Source organism: Anguilla anguilla, chromosome 6, assembly GCF_013347855.1.
Source record: "Anguilla anguilla isolate fAngAng1 chromosome 6, fAngAng1.pri, whole genome shotgun sequence".
NCBI lineage: Eukaryota > Metazoa > Chordata > Actinopteri > Anguilliformes > Anguillidae > Anguilla > Anguilla anguilla.
The window spans coordinates 26,589,073-26,610,207 of NC_049206.1; the positions used below are offsets into that span (position 1 = coordinate 26,589,073).

At 37.7% G+C, this 21,135-nt stretch overlaps 1 protein-coding gene across 4 annotated transcripts in view; it reads right to left on the bottom strand.

The window, feature by feature from the left end:
• The window catches only part of LOC118229223 (PEX5-related protein-like), a 51,088-nt gene that overhangs the window by 18,224 nt on the left and 11,729 nt on the right, over positions 1-21,135 (bottom strand). The window contains exons 2-7 of one of the 4 annotated variants that reach the window (XM_035421014.1): positions 16,728-16,832; positions 10,429-10,540; positions 6,881-7,075; positions 5,969-6,092; positions 4,903-4,990; positions 1,833-1,928 (exon numbers count right to left, since the gene is read on the bottom strand). In XM_035421014.1, coding sequence (XP_035276905.1) covers positions 1,833-1,928; positions 4,903-4,990; positions 5,969-6,092; positions 6,881-7,075; positions 10,429-10,540; positions 16,728-16,832 — 720 coding nt within the window. Of the gene's footprint in view, positions 1-1,832; positions 1,929-4,902; positions 4,991-5,968; positions 6,093-6,880; positions 7,088-10,428; positions 10,541-16,727; positions 16,833-21,135 lie in introns of all 4 variants that reach the window. The other 3 variants (XM_035421013.1, XM_035421016.1, XM_035421015.1) reach the window with 3 other exon arrangements.

Below are 21,135 nucleotides of genomic sequence, written 5' to 3' on the forward strand. Positions count from 1 at the left end.
GCCCACTAGATATGGTTTTTGAAAGTATCCCATTCAGCCAGTACATTGGAGGAATTCAATCTCACACAGTTTTTAAGTTTAAGTTAAGTTTTTACCAAGTCTTATAGTAAAGCAAAAGTCATTGATCAGACTACTGAGAGAAAAAACTGATAATTTATTTTTTTCTTCAATGCTGTTTGATTATAAAAAACGCCGTTCTTCATAGGTTTCAAAATCCTTTACCATTTCGTTAAAAACTAGGCCTGGCTATACAGTGCCATTTTTGATATTGGTCATTAGCTTGTTAGCAAGTGACTTGCCCTCGCTAGCAACAGGAGCTACCCATTGGTGATTCATAAAAATAGGGATTTTATGAATCCATGTCACCAATTGTCATGTGATCTTATTTTTTTAAATAAGAAAAATGGCAAAGTAAATGTTTTTTTCATTTATTTAGCACAGTTAGCAAGGAAATATAGCTTTTGCGCCGTTATTCACTGGGAACAGTGGCTGGCTGTCTGCCATTATGTGTTACATGCACTCAGGTGCATTTATGCAATTTATATTAACCAATCAGGTGTATTTGCATGACATTACTTGTATATAACAGAAAAACCAACTGTCTGTCAAGCTGACCTCCAATAAAAATGTGCATTATAGCAATAAATGTATAACTACACACTATGCAGTGTAAGTGTTTTTTATTGGTTTGCTGTGGGATCACTCAGTAAGAACCTCCTCTTGTGTCTTGGAGTTATTTGATTTTACTTTATCAGAGTTTGGCAGTATTCTAAATCTAGCCCATCTTTAGCACTTTGGTTTGAAAATGCTGCTCTCAATTTGAGATGTTCTGGCTTACCTGCTAATGAGATTCTAGCAAGAAATGACCAATTCAGATGGGCCGAAAATGCAATCATGTTCATATGTTATACGTTATTATCAATCATGAAAGTCAACTGAAGTATTTGAATGCAAATAGAGTGCCTGTCAGGTTTTATTGGAATGCGTGTTGACAAAGTAAATTTTTTTAAACTAAATGTTACAAGGAGAAATGTTTTACATCAGAAACTACACCTTGACCCTCCAATAATCCTTCTCAGTAAGACACTCCTGGCAACCAAGCTCTGACATCATAACATTCCAATCATGGTTGTTCATATTGAGTTCATGACAAAACATGTTTTTTTTTTACAGCCAGGTGTTATATGTAAGGACATAAATAGCTTGGCTTGCAAATCTAAATACAATAAAATAATTCAGCATCATCGTCTCCCCCAACATTGAATGCTTTCATATAAAATAAACTTTAGTCATAACTGTTTGTGACTGCTCCGTTTATACATTATGGATGAGAAATGCACTTACACCTTTAAATGCATACATGCACTTGGCTATCACAAACTCATCTCTGAATGTGCAGTCCTAACAGTATCTCCAATAGCCTGTCCATCAAACTAAAGATACTGACTGATGGACACATGCTGGACCCCAGTCTTGAGGCTAGGGCGTGTGATCTCTGCATCTGTAATTGCAGTCCAGCAAACTTTCTTTTAAGTTTCAAATGCATTGATGATAACTCACCCAAACAGAAACTTTTTTAATTGACCAAATATTGTATTAGTACACACAAATTATGTTGTGATATGGTTGAAGAGCATAATGTCCTCATAAAGAAACAGGAATCTTATTTCATGTTATTACCTTAATTCCCAAACATTTTAACATCACGAATCATAACCACAAAATCTTTGATTAGTCTAAAAGCACCATGTACCACATCAGAGGAGTCATAAATAGTGTGAATTTTGCACAAATCAGATTTTTTCAGCGCTAAGCTGTAGTTTTTTACTCACCTCAACTGCTGCCTTAGCTCGCTCAAACTCCTCCTCCAAGGAGTGGTTTCGGGATAGGAAGGGACCCCGCCACCTTGGCTCCTTTGTCATGTGACACTGGCACATACAGATACAAGGTCAGCTAACTATCCATCCCCTGGTGACCACAGTCCCTGACTGTTCCACGCTGTGACACCACAAGGACACTGAGGGCTGCGAGTACAGTCACAACACATTTTCAGCTGTGCAAAAGTAAGTCAAGAGATGAACTCTATAGTCAATCAAATAAAGTATAATATTTGGTTGCATAGCCCTTAAATGCAAAAAACTACATGACGTCGTCTACCCATTGACATCACCAATAATTTGGCATTTTCTATGGAAATGGCTTTCCAGGCCTGCACTGCAGCTGCTATCAGTTGAATTTTTGTTTCAGGGAATTTCTGTCTTCATTCTCCTCTTCAGAAAGTGATATGCATGCTCAGTTAGATTTAAATTAGGCAATTGACTCAGCCAGTCCATAAGCTTCCATTGCATAGGCAGCGTGTTTTTTCCATTGTGTTGCTGCAGGGTGAAGTCCTGGCCAATGCGGTTAGATTAATTTCTTTGCACATCAAAATCTGTCTGCACACTTCTGATTTCATCCTACCACTGCCATCCCCCATTATATCATCAATAAAAATGAGTAAGCCTGTTCCAGAAGCAGGCATGTATTCCCAAGACATGGCACTGCCTCCTCCATATTTCACAGATGAGGGGCTTCGGATCATGGGCTGGCTGTTCCTTCCTTTCCACACACTTTCAGTTTCCATAGATTTGGTAAAGGTTTATTTTGGCCTCATCTGTTCATAAAACTTTGTTCCAGAACTTTTCTGACTAATTTCTGTATTTTTAGGTGAATTTGAATCAGGCCCTATGATCCTTGCTGCTGCTGTGAGGTTTGCATCTGGCAGTGTAGCCTCAATAATTCTGCTTTCTAGGTTTTCAGTGTGATGTTTTCACATCTTCCCTCTATTGATTGTTGCTGTTGTTTCAGGGTTTTTCTTCACATCTCCTCAAATTTGTCATCAACTGCAGTTGTCTTTCTTGTCCAACCTGTACAGTGTTTATTTCTGAATCCACCTGTGCTTTCATTCTTTTGAAAGACTTTCCAAACTGCTGTATTTGATATAACCATTTTCTGTGCTATTCTTCTTAATACATTTTTTAAGTCCTCTCAGCTTACAAATGTTCAGCCATACTTAGTTCTCTGGTCTTCATGATGGTGTATGCCTGCTGACTCTAAATGCACAGATGAATACAAAGCCAAGACTTGAAACTTACTGCTCTTTTATGTGTGAACAATTCATGCAAAAGGAAACACCTTAACACTAGTCAGTCATTCGTTAACTTACTTTTGCACAGCTAGCGATGGGAGAAATGGTAACACGTATATGCATGAAAATATCATGAAATAAAATCTGTATATTTGTATCATTATTCATCTTTTCATGTCAAATCCAAATGTCTACAGTATATAGCAAACATAACAAATTTCACTCAACCATTCCCATACTTTTGGAGGACACTGTATGTCCTTACATGGTATACAATGTCTTGGTGAGCTATTATTGACATTTTCGTGGCATTGTATATTGTTCATTAAAAGCTTTATTAAATATGTGACATTTAAAAATGTTTTTTGTCTTGCATCATAAGAACTAAGCAAAAGAACTAAGCATGTGGTACAAACACTTAATTTTGGTTTACATTCAAAATTTAAATAATATTAAAATGATAAAAACAAGGCACATATGACTAAAAGACAAAAGAGACCGCCCAACTTCATTCTCCCATGTTCCTTGCATTTAGTGTTTTTTGTACTTACCTGAAAGCCCAGTATTAAAAGACATGCATATTATGATATGTTATTACCATCTGAAAAGCAGATATATAGTGTTCTTATTTTCAGACATTATTCTACCCCTAATCTCAAAATTCCACCACAAGACACCTAGTCTTGCAGATGCAACCATACAAGAATGACTGATAGGGGCCATTATGAGAAAAATATAGCTTTGTTCATAATGTGGTTAAGGTATTCACACATACTGTAGTTTCTACTGCAGTAAGAGTATCCTATTTAAATCCATCATAGCAAAATACATAACATTTAATCTATAAACATTTTTCATATTACATTTGCAAAGAAAATGTATATTGCTAAACGTGATTCAAAATACAGGATACTAACAATGAATCAAGTATATGTTACATATCATCCATTCAATCATGTCTATGCAGTCCAGAAGGTCATGCAAGAACATTATTTATTGTATATATGCAGAGCATGCCCCATTAGGTAAAATTCTGAAATATTCGGTATGGTCACATGAAAGTAAATTATTCTGTAATATTTGCAAATTCTTCACTCTTAATAAACCAGGTAACCACATCCTCCACAAGCGTTAGTGTTGTTAAAATACCAAAACTGATTTGGAGATTCAATCTTGTAATCTCATGCAATAATATAGAATATAACATATAATATTGTTGCTGTAGTAGTTTGAAGATTTCTCCATACTATGGTAAATACATTTTTAAATATATTAAAAAAAAATTATTCTGACATTTATTATTGTGGCTTAGTAGAAGAGAGGAACTTTACAAAATGTTGGAATCCTTGCAAAGAGTGGGTGCACAATGTACTGAAAACAGCAGTGAGAATAATTTTGACACAACTCTTGAATTAAAAATATTTTTAAAATCAACTTTTTCACTGAGCAACTGTATCATTTAAATTTCCCCATTTTTTAGCATGCAATATAGTTCTTTTTTATTTTATACAACCTTCTTTGCTCATCTTTATAAAATAAGTGAATAATTTTGGATGGCACCGAACATGCATTATAGGTTATATCATTGCATTATGCATTGTAATGTATGAATATGTATAATGAATGTGTCAAAATGCTGAGAGGCACCATAAAGTTTGTTTCTATTGCAGATATGCTTTGGTCAATGTTAGCCCACGTGCTATGGAGCTAACATTTCATTAGTGGAACACCATTTTGCAGGAATTATAACATCAAGGAGTTCAAAGATATTTTACCTGAGACACAGGACTGGTTTCCACTTCTCCATGTGTAATGACTTCCAAAGAGTTTTTTGAGACTGAATCAGACTTGTACTCTGTGGACCTAAAGAAAGTGAGAAAACGTACAAATAAAAATGAGTGTTAGATTTCACAACATGAATCCCAAAGAAGCCATTTGAAAATAAATATGAATTTGTGTCACTGTACTTTTATTTATTTATTTATTCATTTTTGTTCTTGGCACACTTTTAATACTTTTCTTAAAATAACCTTTAAAAAATTATAAGAGGTTTAATATCTAAAATGCATCAGCATCACCATTCTAGTACATTCTAGAAAGCAATAGGACTTTTGTCAGTTTATCGATATGTGACCATTGAACCACTCGATTCAATCACACACACTTGAAGGGCATATGAAATTCACACAAAATATATATTGATGCTCATAAGGATCTGCCCTCACAGAGTTATTATCATACTCCTTGTTTACACAGACTGATTGTCTGCAGTCTTGTAATGTTGTAATGGTTCATTTACATATATCTTGATGGATATCTACAGTAGTTTTTAGATTATTCTCTTTGAGAGACAGGTATATAATTTCATCTGGTTTCTTATAGTCCACACAGTCATCTGGGATTGAGTAGCGTGCTCTGTTTGACCATAGGGATGCTTTCTCTCCATCTATACCCCATCCCCTACTCAAACATCAAAGCAACATCCTTGGGGCAATTAAGAGTCTCACTGAGAGCCTGCTTGTGTCCCCATGCCCTGAACAGGCATAAAAACGTGTCATGGTTTCTCATTTCTCTGAGCATCTAAACTGTTGATGAGACCCAGAACACAAAGCAATTACAAATATTCACTGTAAACAGCACATTAAATGGGTGAAAGTTTATCTGAGACATGTGAAACGTTGACACGGAATGGATTACTACCTTTGATAGAAGCATCTCTCACTGTACCATGGTGTGACACCTTAAGGGACAGGCATTTTAGGAAGAGAATGGTGTCTTTTCATGGCAGGATGTTCACAATATCTTATTCAGACATGAACAGCAGGAAGGGAAATTACACACCAGAGGAATTCGCTAGAAGAATGTTTTGAGGAACACTTTCTCTCCCACTTCCACTTCCTGCTGCCACTTCTCTCGGGATGAAGGTTCAATTCTTCCCATTTCTCCAAGGAGGTAGGGATACTGGCTGAAGAAAATAGGGGAGGGGTAATGGAAGGTTTGTTTATTTCTCAGTGCTGAACTGGTAGCAGGTACATGAAAAGTCATTGACTCAAGATGAAAAATTAGGCCTTGTGGGAACTCAGCAGAGCAAGGCTTCGGATACAAAGCAACTGGCACAAGTAATTGGCTTTGCGTCGTTTCTGTAAAGAATTAGTCAAATGCAAATACCTATGGGAAAAATATAATAATGGGTTGTAATGCATAATGTACTTGTTTTCAAACTTTAAATGAAGTTGTCCTTTATTGAAATCCTTTACGAGTGGAACATAATAAAGGAATTATTGTACGAAGAAACACTTGGTATCATGTAACAAGATCCCATACATTAAGAGGCAAAATATACCAAAACTTATCTTAAAATCTTTTTATAGCTTATGGTTTCAGTTATCAGGTTGAATGACCACAAGGTGACCCCATGTTTTATATCCAGTGATTAATGAATAACACACCTGGGGAAGTATATTCCTATTTACTGAGCATAACACTATCTACAGATTTCACATGTAGTACCACATCCAAATGAGTAATAAAGTTGAGACAGTCATATTACAGAAACAGCATTACACAAATAAATGACTCTGATATAAAACACAGGCTTTGGTTAAAAAAAAAAAAAAACTTTCAAAGATAAATGATTACATTTGTAATCACTCAAAGATTTTTTAAAATCTTCCCCAATGGTCCTTAGTTCATATATACATTTTGTCTGTTGCTTTTTATGGATATAACCTCTGCAAGCAGCTTCTCTCTTACCTGTATCCACTGATATCTGGAGGGGCTGCAAGTTGGGAGTGGCATGCTTGACGTCCACCTGGACTCGATCCGTCTCCTCTGATTTGTTCTTGTGGTGTGTGCACTTCGGGCTCTCCCCTCGGGACATCAGTGGACTCTTTTTACCCTTGCTTTTCCTCTTCTCGCTTGGCTCACTGAGATCCACCAAATCCAGGGCTGTGGACAAAACTACACGGGAAACAATGCCTTCTCTAGTGTTTCCCAGAATTCTGATTCTGTTCCCTTCTCAATCCTTCCTTTAAACACTGAATGTGTCCTGTCTGCATGATTAATGAATCTGGCGACCTTCTCAGAAATAATTTGTCGAAGGATTAAATACGACGACCTTATTATCGCCACGCACTTACACTTCAACACCTCTATACTTGTATTTACTGTCTGGCAGGGCAGGAATTGTGTGTTGGCTCATTACGTCATAAGCCACAAGAGAGCTGGAGAGTCAGAGGATGTCCATGTGTCCACTTCAAGCCTAGAGATGAATTGTTGCTGAAATTAACTAATGATCTGTGTGCAGGCATCCATCTTTTTTGCAATGGTTTTTTAGAAGGTTCAAGTTCACATCTACCACCAAAATACTGTGTATCACCTTCATAGTTTTTGTTTATTATCAGTTTTAATCTCATATGAAAAAGGTCTGTAGTTTAGGCTATGGGTTGTATGGACAACTCTAAATATTGCAGCTCATGGTGCTATGGGACTGTCCCCTTTGTTCTGTATTCATGAGGGATGAGGTCCATCCTACCCCTGCATAAAGGACACAGAAAAAAGTCCTTCCAATGGGCTATTAATGGAAAGGTCTTTGCACCTCATCCCTCATCTGAGAGAATACATAGACATGTTGCTCCCAGTCAATTTAATTTATGCTACTGATGACAAACAATAACCAGGAACAATTGTTTTAACAGCATGTACAGATATCTGAATAAATTACAACATCAATCTTCAGTTCTCTATGATGCATGCATGGTGTTTCTGAAACAATACTGACAACTCCAAAGGGGCTATGTCTTTAATATACGCTACATGGCCAACAGTATGTGGACATAGCTTCTAATTAGTGTGTTTGGCTACTTCAGCCACACCCACTGCTAACAGATGCATAAAATGAAGCATACAGCCATGCAATCTCCATAGACATATATTAGCAGTAGAATGTGTCGTACTGAAGCGCTCAGTGACTTTCAATATGGCATTGTCATAGGATGCCACCTTTCTAACAAGTCGGTTAGTCAAATTTCTAACCTGCTAGAGCTGCCCTGATCAACAGTAAGTGCTGTTATTGTGAAGTGGAAATGTCTAGGAGCAACAACAGCTCAGCTGCGAAGCAAAAGGCCACACAAGCTCACAGAATGGGATAGCTAAATGCTGAAGCAGTCCCATTCTGTGGAAAAGCATTTGTCCACAGTTGCAACAAGACCTGTTCATCGGGAGCTTCATGAAATGGATTTCCATGGCCAAGCAGCCACACAAAAGCCTAAGATCACCATGCGCACTGCCAAGCATCGGCTGGTGTGGTTTAAAGCAGACCGCCATTGGACTCTGGAGCACTGGACGTGTGCTCTCAGGAGTGATGAATCACTATCTGGCAGTCTGATTAATGAATCTGGGTTTAGCGAATGCCAGGAGAACATGTACAAACAGTTGTAGTGTGTTCTAGTAAAATTGTAAACAGAAAAAATGCTGCTTCAGTAAGGGGCTAAGAAACTAAATATTGCTCAAACAGTAGCAAAATCTCCATTTGCTACACGTATGGTAAAATGAAAACAGTGCTTGTAAAGAAACTGTCAGTGAACTACCAAGCCCTTTTCAGTGGCATCTGTTTGCACTTATTGACAATCCTACTGACTCCTACCTAGGAGGCTAAGGTCCTGCACCTGAGCATTTTAAAATGCAGACATCTGTGAAGTTCCCATCATTCTTGATTAACATTTCCCAGGAGGATACAGTGCTGACTAAAGAAGATATTTTTTGGTGTTGCCCTTCATAGTGGTCTAGGTGCGTGATATGGGATTTTCCCTTTTGAAAAATAAGATGACTGAGCAAAGCATCTGGTTGAACTCTCCCTGTGATATGTGCTTTGCCCTCTCATCCTGAGGACCACACACTGCTAGAGCCAAGCAGACTCATCTGTCACATTAAGTGAGTGAATGTGGTGCACAGCCATCTGTGGAGAGGGGAGCTCAGGACATGACTCAGCCCCCACAGAGGCAGAGAGAACACAAAAGCACTGAAAGGCAAGCTGGCTCAAAGTTGTTTTCCAGATTGAAAGTTAATTGTTTTATTTATTATTTTAGTTTATGGTAAGTCAAGGACTGTAATCTCCACTTCATTAAATTAACTGTGGTCTGGAGACTACAGTTTAAGAGACTCCTTTAAATTCACACTGGTCTGTAAATTGGAGAACTACCCATCCTGCCTCCACCCAAGATGCTATACATCAGTGTTATTCCAACCATACTAACAAGCTCTGCATTGTAATAAGCTGTAAATTGTTCTTAATCACTTTTACAGTCTATTGAAGGATTATTAACCTCTTAGAGCTACATTGTGCCAGTTGCAAACTGAAAGGTGAAATCAGTTGGATCCTATTTGCAGAGAGTGTGGAAAAGCATCTAAAATTATTGGAGTTTACTGGCAGCAAATGGCAACAAGATAAACCTACATTGTGTTAAAACACGTTTAACCTCACAAATATGATAGAGGGTGGCACGGTGGGGCAGTGGGTAGCACTGTCGCCTCACAGCAAGGTCCTGGGTGCAAATCCAGCCTTCCAGTACTCTGGTTTGCTACCGCGGTCCAAAAACATTCAGGTAGGTTAACTGAAGACTCTAAATTAGGTATAGGTATGAGTGAGTGAGTGAATGGTGTGTGTCCCCTGTGATAGATTGGTGGTCTGTCCAGGGTATATTCCGGCCTCTCACCCAATGCATGCTGGACCCTGCCCCAATCATAATTGATAATGAAAAAACCAGCACACACAGTGCTTCGCCAGGACCGAGGTTGAGAACCACTGGATTAAACCGTCCACGCAACCACAGAGAAATATACATGGACCATCTTTTAGAATTTAACCAATGTGGTTTAAAGAGTATAATGTATCTGTTAATGCACCTTGTGTATTGAAGATGATACTGTTGTACTGTTACATTGACTGTCTTAAGAGAGCAAGTAAGGTCTTAAGAGAGCAAGTATTGTAGCCTCCTCACTACATGCCCATAAAAGCTAACTAGGCTAGCTAGGGTTGTCAATCAATATAATATTTGGCTGCAATATGCACTGACTATTAACCTGTGTCAAAAATACCTAAATGGGATAGTTTCCAAGAGCTCATAATATTATTTCCTTCAACTATGGTACCAGGTCGCACCCAGATGGCTGCCCTGTCAGTTCTGTGATTGTGTCAAGTTCACCCTTATTGTGTTCAGTGACACCAGTCTGCAGAAAACTATTAAACCTGGAGGGATGGATACAGTAATAACAGTAAATGAAGCTGGGAACAGAAGAGGTACCTGCTGTGTTGGAGGTCACTGGGTGGGCGGTGGCATCACACCTGCTTTCTGACAGGAAGTCATCGATGGAGGGGCTCAGGAGGGGGCGACTTTCTTGCTGCTCACTCACCAGCTGAAATAATAATAATAATAATAACAACAACAACAACAACAACAACAACAACAACAACAACAACAACAATAATACAAAATAGGCTGTTGGGTGGTTCATCCTTTTAAGGAACTGTTCCCATGTGAGAATGGGCCCCATGGCAATCAGGTATCAAATCTGGACCATGCCAGTGATGACTGTGGCTGGTACCCCAGCACCAGCATAACAGTATTGGCCAGTGAGAAAGGGATTCAGTTGGCAGGGAAGTCCTTGAATCATCACACACTAGTGAACCTTGCTCATCTAGTGGATGCCTACAGTCTGCTTTCCCAAGTTCAACATTATGTGTCTTCCACTGACTCACGACGGTGCAAGATCAAATGGACTGCAGTGTGAAAGAAGCCGTTGCTGACGTCATGTGTTTTATAGAAGAGCAAATGTCTTCTGTGCTCTCCCGAATGGTTAATGGAGATTACAGTGATGAGTACAGCTAATGAATATATGCATTGCAAACTGGGAGAAAAAATGGAAACGTATTTCAAGATAACAACAGCTGCAGGAAATGATTAAGGGGGGCAAGCATAGTAACAATAAGGAAAAAATAAGGATCCACCGAGAAATTTCAGAACTGTAATTACATGGAAATTTTAACAGTTACATTGTTGATATTATCATGCCATGTGCCTCAAGTCATTTTATATGAGCACATGCAGGCACAATTTGTCCTGACAAACCCCGGTGTGGGTGGAAATGTTGAACATGCTGTTTGTGGTGAGTAATAACTAAATCAATATGTTGTTTTTCTGTCCTACACCGGCATAAACAATTGGAAGTTAAAGGGATAGTTCACATTTATTTTCAGGCTCAAGCCCCCCTGCCTTGAGTACGTGTAACTCACTCTCTGTTAGCCATTAGCTCTGTAAGCCAATATCCAGTAGCAGACCATGGGGTTACAGAGAGTGCCTTAAACAACCCCCCACCAACCGACCCATGCATGCACACACAACCAACTTCATCTATTGTCTGCCTATTACACACACACACTTTGCACAATGAGTAATCAGGGTAGATCCCCATACAAGAAGGCTTATTCGTATGGCATGCCAAAACACTACAGTGGTCATGCTAGTCCTTGGAATTCTGCATCTTTGGAATGCAGGACATTTCAAAATATGCATTTTTACACTAATTCACTTGCCATGGTTTGCCTATTCAAAATGATATCACAATAAATGTATGTTGTTATTTATTTTATTATGACACGTAACAGAAGTGGGATGAAATAGCGGCATTAGTGGGATGAAATAAGCTACAAATAATGCTTGGGCATTCTGATCAAAACAAATTTTTGCTACACAGGCTAATAATATAAAAACACCCTAGGAAAATTTCCTCATGATGAGCAAGCTAGCTATCTCATTTTAGACTTTTCATTCAAATGAAGGCCTTTCTCTTTGTATCTCGCGAAACTACCATTGGCTGTAAAAATATTTATGATCAATAGGCTAAACAACACAAATGTTAGACACTGAAAGCTCAAAGAAACATAATTATTTTGTTGTGGTTCATGTCTGGGTCATTGCCCAAGTTTACCTTCCTTTGCTGTCATCATCTTTGAGAACTGTGACCACACAGACACCTGTCTGAACAACAGTTACTGGTGCAAATGTAATGGCATCAAACAGTGGCAGCTGGCTGACACAGCAGGTGACTCCACATTCAAATTTGATTGGCTGGTACTTTGTCACTCATTGTCTGAATCCATTATGAAATTATAGAGCAGAATCCAGCAGTCAAACAATTGCTAGCCCTCAAGGGGTGGGAACAGCAGGAATCACTGCATTGGACTCGGAAATCACTGGGTCATGATTGAGTTCACCATCTTTATATATCAACATTGTGGTTCACAGAATACATGTAGGCTCTTCCTGGATGATTAGTACAATGCTGCCCCTGACTGCTTGGGCCTGCCAATAACAAAGGTGCAGGTCACCTGTGAGTCATATATTGTAACATCTCCCTTCAAATAACAACACAAATGACACACAGCTAAACAGATGCTCAGTGCCAAATGACATAACTTGACTGAGTGTAAAATAACATACACTTGACTGTGACAAGTAGAAAGGTCTGTTAAGTGTATGAGATAACAGGTTCAAGTGACATAGTCAGTCCTGTAACAAATAGGGGAGTTCATGTTAGCCCTTGTTCTGGTATGCTGTGGAAACATTCCTCCTGGAAACAGGGCATTTCCTGTGTGGTCAGTTTCCTGAAATGCTGTATCCATTGGGACCATATCAGAGATGTCCAGTGGTCCCCAATCATCATCCTGACACAATGTTTCAACTGGTAAGGAAAGTCTGATCTGTTCATTGACTGGACGGATGTCTATCTTTCTGTACTTTTTCCTTCCACCAGCACTTTATATGATCTGTTGTCCGTCAGTGCAGATTCCAAGGCTGGTTATTGGGGTTGAGAAGCACGTGGACAGTCTGGCCCTGAATGGTGTCTGGCAAGGTCCATGTCCATATGTTGTAGTGATGTTTCGACAGAAGAGTCATTGATTTTTTGTAATCCCTGACATTCTTGACCACGCGTGGATGAAGAAGATGCTTTATGATGGGCAGTGTTGTGTCTAGTCATCTGGACATCAGCCGCTGTGTTGGTGAGCTGTGTAGCCCTTCTCTCTGTGTGTTACTCCATGCTAGAACAGCTTTCCAGGGGTCTTCACCATCTATCTTTGCTTTTTTTCAGGAGTGTTCTAGCTATCTTGTCTGCAGATTCTGCTTTGCCATTATTCTGGCTGTGATATGGCAATGAGGTAATATGTTTTAAGTCCCAATCCTAGGCGAATGGTTGAAAATCAATGTTTGAAAATCAATTGTCAGTTATGACAGTGATAGACAGGCCCTTTGTTAAGCCTAACAATTAGATAATGGGCCACAGCTGTGGTGATTACAATGCCTCACAGCTGTGGCCATACCTATATATATATATATATATATATATATATATATATATATATATATATATATATATATAGGACCAGTGCTGCCCCATGGTGGGCAGCACCACAACTCACTTCCTGGCACACTGTAAATTGGGTTTTGGTCAGTATATTGTATTTATTCACCATTGTTTAAAGTTTTATAAACCTGTGGGTCAGATCAATATTGTAGTTGTTTTGTTTAGCCTTATTTTAAGTTTACAACAAACAAGTAACACCTCTCCCCCATGCCTTGTGACCAAAGGTTGGCAAGATGTACACATGCAAATGACCTGTAACAGCTTATATAAACATGCCAGAAGTCTTAAAGAATTCACACACATCCATGTGCATACTAATACAGAGGTATTATATGCACATGACCACACATTCACTTGCATTACATTACAAAATTCACAGTATACCCAGATGTGTATTTCCTATATGGCAACAAAGTAGTGTTGCAGAATAAAATATAATCTTCCTATAGCAGCATGGTTAAACCACACAACATCTGTCTACGAACATTCACCCAGAGTTGATTGTCCTTTGTCATAACACTCAATGTAAGTCCAAAATATGGCAACAAGTCATGTGTTTGTGTGTGTGTTTCCTACCAACCGAAAATCATATTTAACACTCAGTCACACTTTACCAAATTAAATTTTGTGTAGTGACAGTCTGTTTTTTAAGCAGCTTTATTTTATCAGGCTTTCATCAATGAAGTGTATTCAGCTCCCTTGATGTTCCCTTCAGTATGAAAATGAAATTGGTTTTTCATCACATCATGTAATCCACACTTAGCAATGTTCAAGAAAAAAAAAAAAAAAAAGACCTGTCAGATTACTATTTTTTTTTTTATATTGCAGCATATGAAGAAGAACTGGTATATCAGAAATATTTGTTCATGGTCCATATAGTATTGCACAGGATAACCAGTTAGCATTGTACATGCAGTACATCATAAAGCAAATCGGCATCTTAGGAAACAAACCTAGATTTGCAGTTTAGTGCTGAAACACTATATATAATAATATGTAATATAAATAATATTTATATTACAGATGATAGAAAAATTATAACTTTTTTTCCCTTAAATGTGCAGTTATACAGTATATTGTCTGAAGCTACCTTTTTGGCCAGCTAAAATTTCATGATTGTCCTTTTAAATTTGACAATTAAAGTTTTATTCTGCTAAGACTGTGTAGTGTGGTGTCATATTCTAAAGCTGCATCATTTTGGAGGGGGTTTTGGTTATTTTTCAGTACATCAGAACTCAGTACATGTTCCTTATAACATCTCAGTAAGTTTTCTGCTCGCACATAATTGGACATTGAAGAAAGAGATGGAGTGTTGAAGTGTTTTGAGTTAAATTGAACTTCTGGTACCAATACAATTCCCACAAAAGATTTTGAACTTTACAATGTTGTCCATTTTCCATAGCAAAAAGAGAAAGAGGTGGATTCTTTTCTGACTTGGTGGCGCAACAGATGTAAAACTAAGTCAGTGCTGTGAGAGTTGTTTTAGTCTGGAATCCATCATTATGTGATCACACAAACTCCAGTCAGTGATGGAAATCGCTGTCTAATCACTGCGTGCCATTAGCTCTTAGTGTGCAATATTCATCTGCAAAACACTAGTGCTCATAGATTAATGTCACACTCAAAATTGCAATGCATAATTAAATAATGAATTCATAAAAAATAAAAATGAATTGATGTCGATGTGAATGAAATTAGACATGAGCTATGTTTCCCCGTGTTCTCTCTCATCAGTTGAATGTCAGCAGGAAGCTTCTTTGCTGATCAGTTGTAAGCTTCATTTGATATGTTTCCATAAATGATGCTGAAAGAGAAAACCTATTTAGTCTAATTATAATTTTATGGCTCTAATAGCCAAGATACTTTTTGACAGGGGAACAAATTGCAAATTTTTTTTTCAATTAACCTAGAGTATAGGTTAACTTAACCTTCTTATCTATATTATTGGTAGTAATTAGAATTAGCTAATGAGGTGACATCAGCCATCTTTCTTGTCTCCATCAATTAATTAGGTCTTATTTTCCATTCATTTAATTAAAAGACTTCTGAGCTTTTAGCACAATTATAAAAGGTTTTCTGACATTCATGGTAGTTATTATATGAAGGTCACCGGCCTGTTAATTAGAAAATGAGTTCTCTAAGTAAGACCACATGAAGGCTCTCATTACTGAGAACAGAGTGAAAGAAAACAAGATTTGTTTTTATTTATTCACTGCAGTGACCGTCTGCTTAAATATGAAAATAATCTTTAGACAGTTAACTTGAAATTCATTGGAAGTATTTGCCAGTGTTTTTTTGGAAACACAATTCCCCCAAGCACAACCCCAGCCTCCTCAACCACTGAATGTAGCTAGTGTAAATACAACACGTAACACTGGACTCTCCAATGGCGAACGTTACTAAACTGTTATGTAGAGACAGTAGATGTTATCATGATACGCACATACAACTAAACTGAAAACCAGCATTCCTGTTTGTGAATTGGCTGAAATTGTTACAACTAAACACAGGTATGAATTTAATGGTTAAAGTAAGCTGGTTACAATTGCAGACTTAAAACCAAGCACACTTTTAATTATTTTGAATTTTCAAGTCACTGACATTTTAAGTCGCAGAACAAGCAGTTTGCCTGAACGTATGCAAATCAACCCCTTAGAGAGAGGAAATTGTAGTGCACTGCACAGTAAGCCTACAGCTTAAGAAACACACCTATATTTTCATCGTATTGCTAATAAGCAATCAAACATATAAATACATAATATGTGACTTACATCTGTAAGGTGCAAGAGGTTATTGGATGAATTTACAATGTAATTCCATTCGGTAAGGAAAAATAAAGGAGTTTAGTTGTTTGTGATGCATAAAAGTACTCAGGAATTTCTGTTCTTCTTTTATAATGTCATAGGGGTGGTGCAGGCCAGTGGGCCTGCAGAGTGACAGAAAAAACTTGCGATGCCACAAATGTGTTTCAAAATTGCACTCATAGCACACATCAATATTTTATACCCCATGAAGTAGCCTGCAAAAAAAAGGCCTAAAATATTTTAAAGCGTTTCATTGAATGTGGTGTTAATGGAAAGAAAATCATAGGTATTGAATGTTCATAGTCTTTTTTAAACTTGATCTTTTTGGCACCAACGAGGAAGTACTTCCTGTTGGGTCCAGCAGTGGTTCTGCCCACCTTGGTTGTCACGGTGAGGAGGGGGTTTCCTTCAGAAGACGCTTTACTGGGAATCTCCTTCAGCACCATGGCAACAGTCTTATCTGCAGCCCTAGAGTCTTTCCCCTACAACAGGGAGATCAACAATGACTGATGTCAGGACAATTTGTTCAATTATTTAAAATGCTCTTCCCCAAGGCCAACCTTAAAAGCCTTAATTTAATTTAGAATTATTACTATGGTTATAGTGGTATACAGAAAAAATAAACCAATCAATCTTTATATTTTTAAATCACCATTTACAAACAGGTTGGCATACTTCACCATGGACATTCTCCAGAAGGAAACAAAACTTTAGAAAAAACCCAATTGAGCCAATCTTGAAAAACAAGAAAATTATAATCTGGCTGAACTCCCTGAAAATGGAAGGGTGTAGAAAAGAATAACTCAATTAACACAAACATATTGGAGAAAGATATCAGCACTTTTATAGGTGACAAGTCAACTCAGGTCCTGTGACGGCCATGATGCGTATGAAGCTATGAATAATTATTCTATTTGAGGATCTGTTGGGGCTCCCAAAAATAGTACAGGCATCAAATATTTTTTCTTTTTTTCTGGCTGCCATGGACAGCACAGTAATCCAATGTCAGTGCTTGTGTGTACAACGTGAGTCATAAAAACTATGAGAATTCATCAAAGCTGAAAAACCGGAATAACACATTTATAATGATATAACTTGAGTGTGTTAAAATGATTGATGGTTAAAGGCAGACTAGACCGTTATATACAAGTCAAGGGTGCATGGAGTCATTTAGTCAGAACCAACCAAAGTTTTTACATTAGCATGACAAGAGCATGACTGTGAAGACGCTATAAAGATGCTTGTTCAAAAGCAAAATGCATGAGCCTTATGACTGGGTATTCAAGCCCTGGTCACACCACTGTCAGGTATGGCCTCGCTGTGGAATGAAAAAGTATAAAACGGCTAGTTCTGTTGGTCAGACCAGGCACTTTCCAGACCAGGCGTTATTCCACCGAAGACATGGGCAGTATATGGTTGGTGGTATGTCTGCAGTGTAGAAAATAGCGAGAATAGGTGTCACGTGAATAGGAGGAGTCACGTATCTGCCATCTCTCCTAACTTTAGCAGGAAGGGTTGCTGGTGGGAGATCAACAAGTTCGGTTGAGTTTGGGGTTGGGAAAAATGTATTCACAATCTGGGATAAGATATAAATTTTAAAAGAAAAGCAAGAGCACTTGAGGGTTATTGTATTGTTCTCGGGTTTCTTTAGGGTCAGAGAATGTGCTGCCAAAGGGGGATTATTACTAAAACCTCAAAGAGAATCGCTGGATTTAAATGTTTCAAAAAGGACTTCTAGGATTTTACACCACTGGAGTTAAACACTTCAGATGGCTGACTGGATTACAGGACATCTACAGCAGTCAAACTTTTAAGCTTGTGTTCTAACCCTCAATATATTTTCCATTCAATGCTCAGGCCCCCATATAATTTTTTACTCCCACGACTATTATAGGGAACACAAGGAAAGTTTTGGCTCTCTGGATACATGAGACAGGAGATAATGTATTTTCACTTTACAGTGACTAGTGCTTGGATTAATCATTTCATTATTCAGTGAATTCATTCTGACTGGATTTTGTTCCTAATTATAAACCTTCTGTGAACGTGCACCCTACCAGAGCATGGATGGCCATGTCATGTGATCAGAAGGCACATTAAAGAAGGTCACTATAGTAACTCCCTTGATTATGCTAAAAGCACCTTTCAACATTGCTATTGATGTAGCAATTTGGAAAATGGGAAATTGGATAGTTATTAAACACAAGCTAAGGACCGCTTCAGCTGAATAAGCATTAAGTAATGCTGCTCATTAACTGTGAACATATAATGTAGTTTTAACTTAATCAAGAAATCTGTATTGTATTTAACAATTAGTGAGTTTGTTTGCAGAATATATCATGCATTAAAAAAGTGTTCTCCCCCTTCCAAACATGTACCTTCTGTTGAATATTTGTGAATGAAAACTTTCGTGCAGCGGTTTCCATGTATTTTGGTCATTTTGCTTTGCAGAAACCAGCGTAACATCAGCTTGAGCTGACTTCATAAGTAACGTTTGCTAATTTTATCCTAGTCTTTCATTTTCTTGGTTACCTGCCATTTATTTTGCCGTACAGTGTTACTGTGAAAAAGTGATCACAAATATGGATAATGAGGAGACCTCTACTGTATCTCAGCAAGATGATGCCACTCATGGTCTCGCCAAGATCATTACCTATCACTGCGGGACTATGTATAACTGTACTATATTCAGTACCACCAGCCGGAAGGAAGGTACTGTTAATGCGACAGTCAAAGTTACTTCGGTATGTCATGGCCAGTAAATGTCATTAAATGAATTAAATTGGTGGCAGAAATGTTTTATTAATATCCAAAACTGGAATACTTTTTTGTGTTTTGCCATAGTTTTTATATGCTTCACTGTCTACTCATTGCCAACTCAACCTTATATGGAATTTTGTGTATCACAGTCTTGATCAGGACATGAGCCAACCTGACAGTTTCAGTGGACATATTTATAAACTGTGATGCGATGCTGTTCAGGGCTCACATGGCCAGGATGCTCTATTATTAGATCAGATGTGTTGAGCATTCTGGGTGAATACCCTCCCTCAACCCGTTCTTTCTCAGCTCATGGGTTGAGCGGAGTCATACCTCTTCCTTCCTTTTGATTTTAGAAGTGCCTTTCTCTTCTCTTTGCTATCTTTATTTCTCCCTCTCTCTGTAAAGGTTGTTAGTGATATCTTAAAGACTTTAAATACTTTTTAAATACCTTTATCAGGCCATGTACTGCAGTATGTCAGCATGGCAAACTGTTAGGCATACTTCATGCTAGAGAAATTCAGAATTAGAGAATATCTCAGTTGAAGGATATGATATTTTATTTATTTTGTGTTAGGTAGAGACAAGTTTTAAAATATTTTCCCCATCACCAGGGTACAGCCAACATTGTGACCAAGCAGTGACATCTGAGAAACCCAAAATATCATGAACCTACAGGGCATTGTGCCGAAGGTGATCACAAAGGTTAAGCAGTGTCCCGTTAATGTCTGTCAAGCTAAAGCTGACTGATTGTTATGATTCTGCCGGCTAACCTTTATGGCAAGCAGAAAATGGCTGTGTCATTCCCCAAGGCTGTAGGCCCAGGCTAGCAGTGCTTTTAACAGTCTGCACACACAGAGTAGTTCAGTACTGAGGGGTGGTGTGTCTATCATCGAGAGACCTGCAATAAAAATATCTCAGATGAAAGCAATTCACAGATCACCGCTGATATTGCAAGTCAAACCAAACAAAAGCTGCTGTACTGTGTTGCACATGAACAATAAATATATGAATAAATAACCCTTACTATGTTTTAGATATGCTAAACCTTTAATTTAGTTATTTTTATTTACTGATGTTATGCTGCCAAAGGGGGATGATTACCAAAATGTTATGTTATTATTAATGAAAATTAACAAAGGTTTTACTGTAGAAAAAAAAAAAAAAACTTTTTTCCACTCTAAATTATTTAATTTATTTAGGTAAACATGTGCTGTCAGTAGCAAACTAAAATGTCAAATAATGGAAATGATGGTGATACATTTACATGGTCTGACATTTTAGTTCGCAACGCATGTTTTTGTTTTATTTATATTTTTGTTATGAATGTTTTACTATGATCTAATCTATGAGCGACCCATCAGTGCATGCAACTAATTAGCTCATTGAATCAGGGTGATTACAGGAACAAAAACCAGCATAAACACTGGCTCTTTTCTTCTTGGATAGAAACTTGAAAGTTAATCTTCTGAAAAGCAAATTATTTTCAATAATTTCATCTTAACCATCATCCCTTGTCATAAGACCACATTCCAGATCTCTGGCTGATACATTTCCCATATTACTTTTATTCATTTTATTAAATTAGATTTTACATCTTTTTTCAAATTTATTCATTTGATGTGCGTAATATCATATGATTAAAATTTGGTTTTATGTTCACTAACCAGCTGAAACGTTTAAGAAATAATCCAAGCAAAGTTTTTCAGAATAGCTTTCTTTACTATCAGACTCTAGTATTGGCTAATAATTGACTTTTTTCATGATCAGGAAATCATACATTTGCAGAGGCTCAAATACACTGACAGTAATGGAAAAATTACAGCTTACAACAGGCTATGGAAAGCGAGCTGTGGTTTTAAGGGATTCAAATATTTAATAATCCATTCATCCTTTTTTTTCAAAATACTAGGTCAAAATACTAAATTGATTTTATGTAACATTATATGTTCTTTACTGGCTTACAAGCTTTATTGTTTAAGGTACATACTGGGAAAGGCAGCTAAACCCTAGCTGTTTTACCAT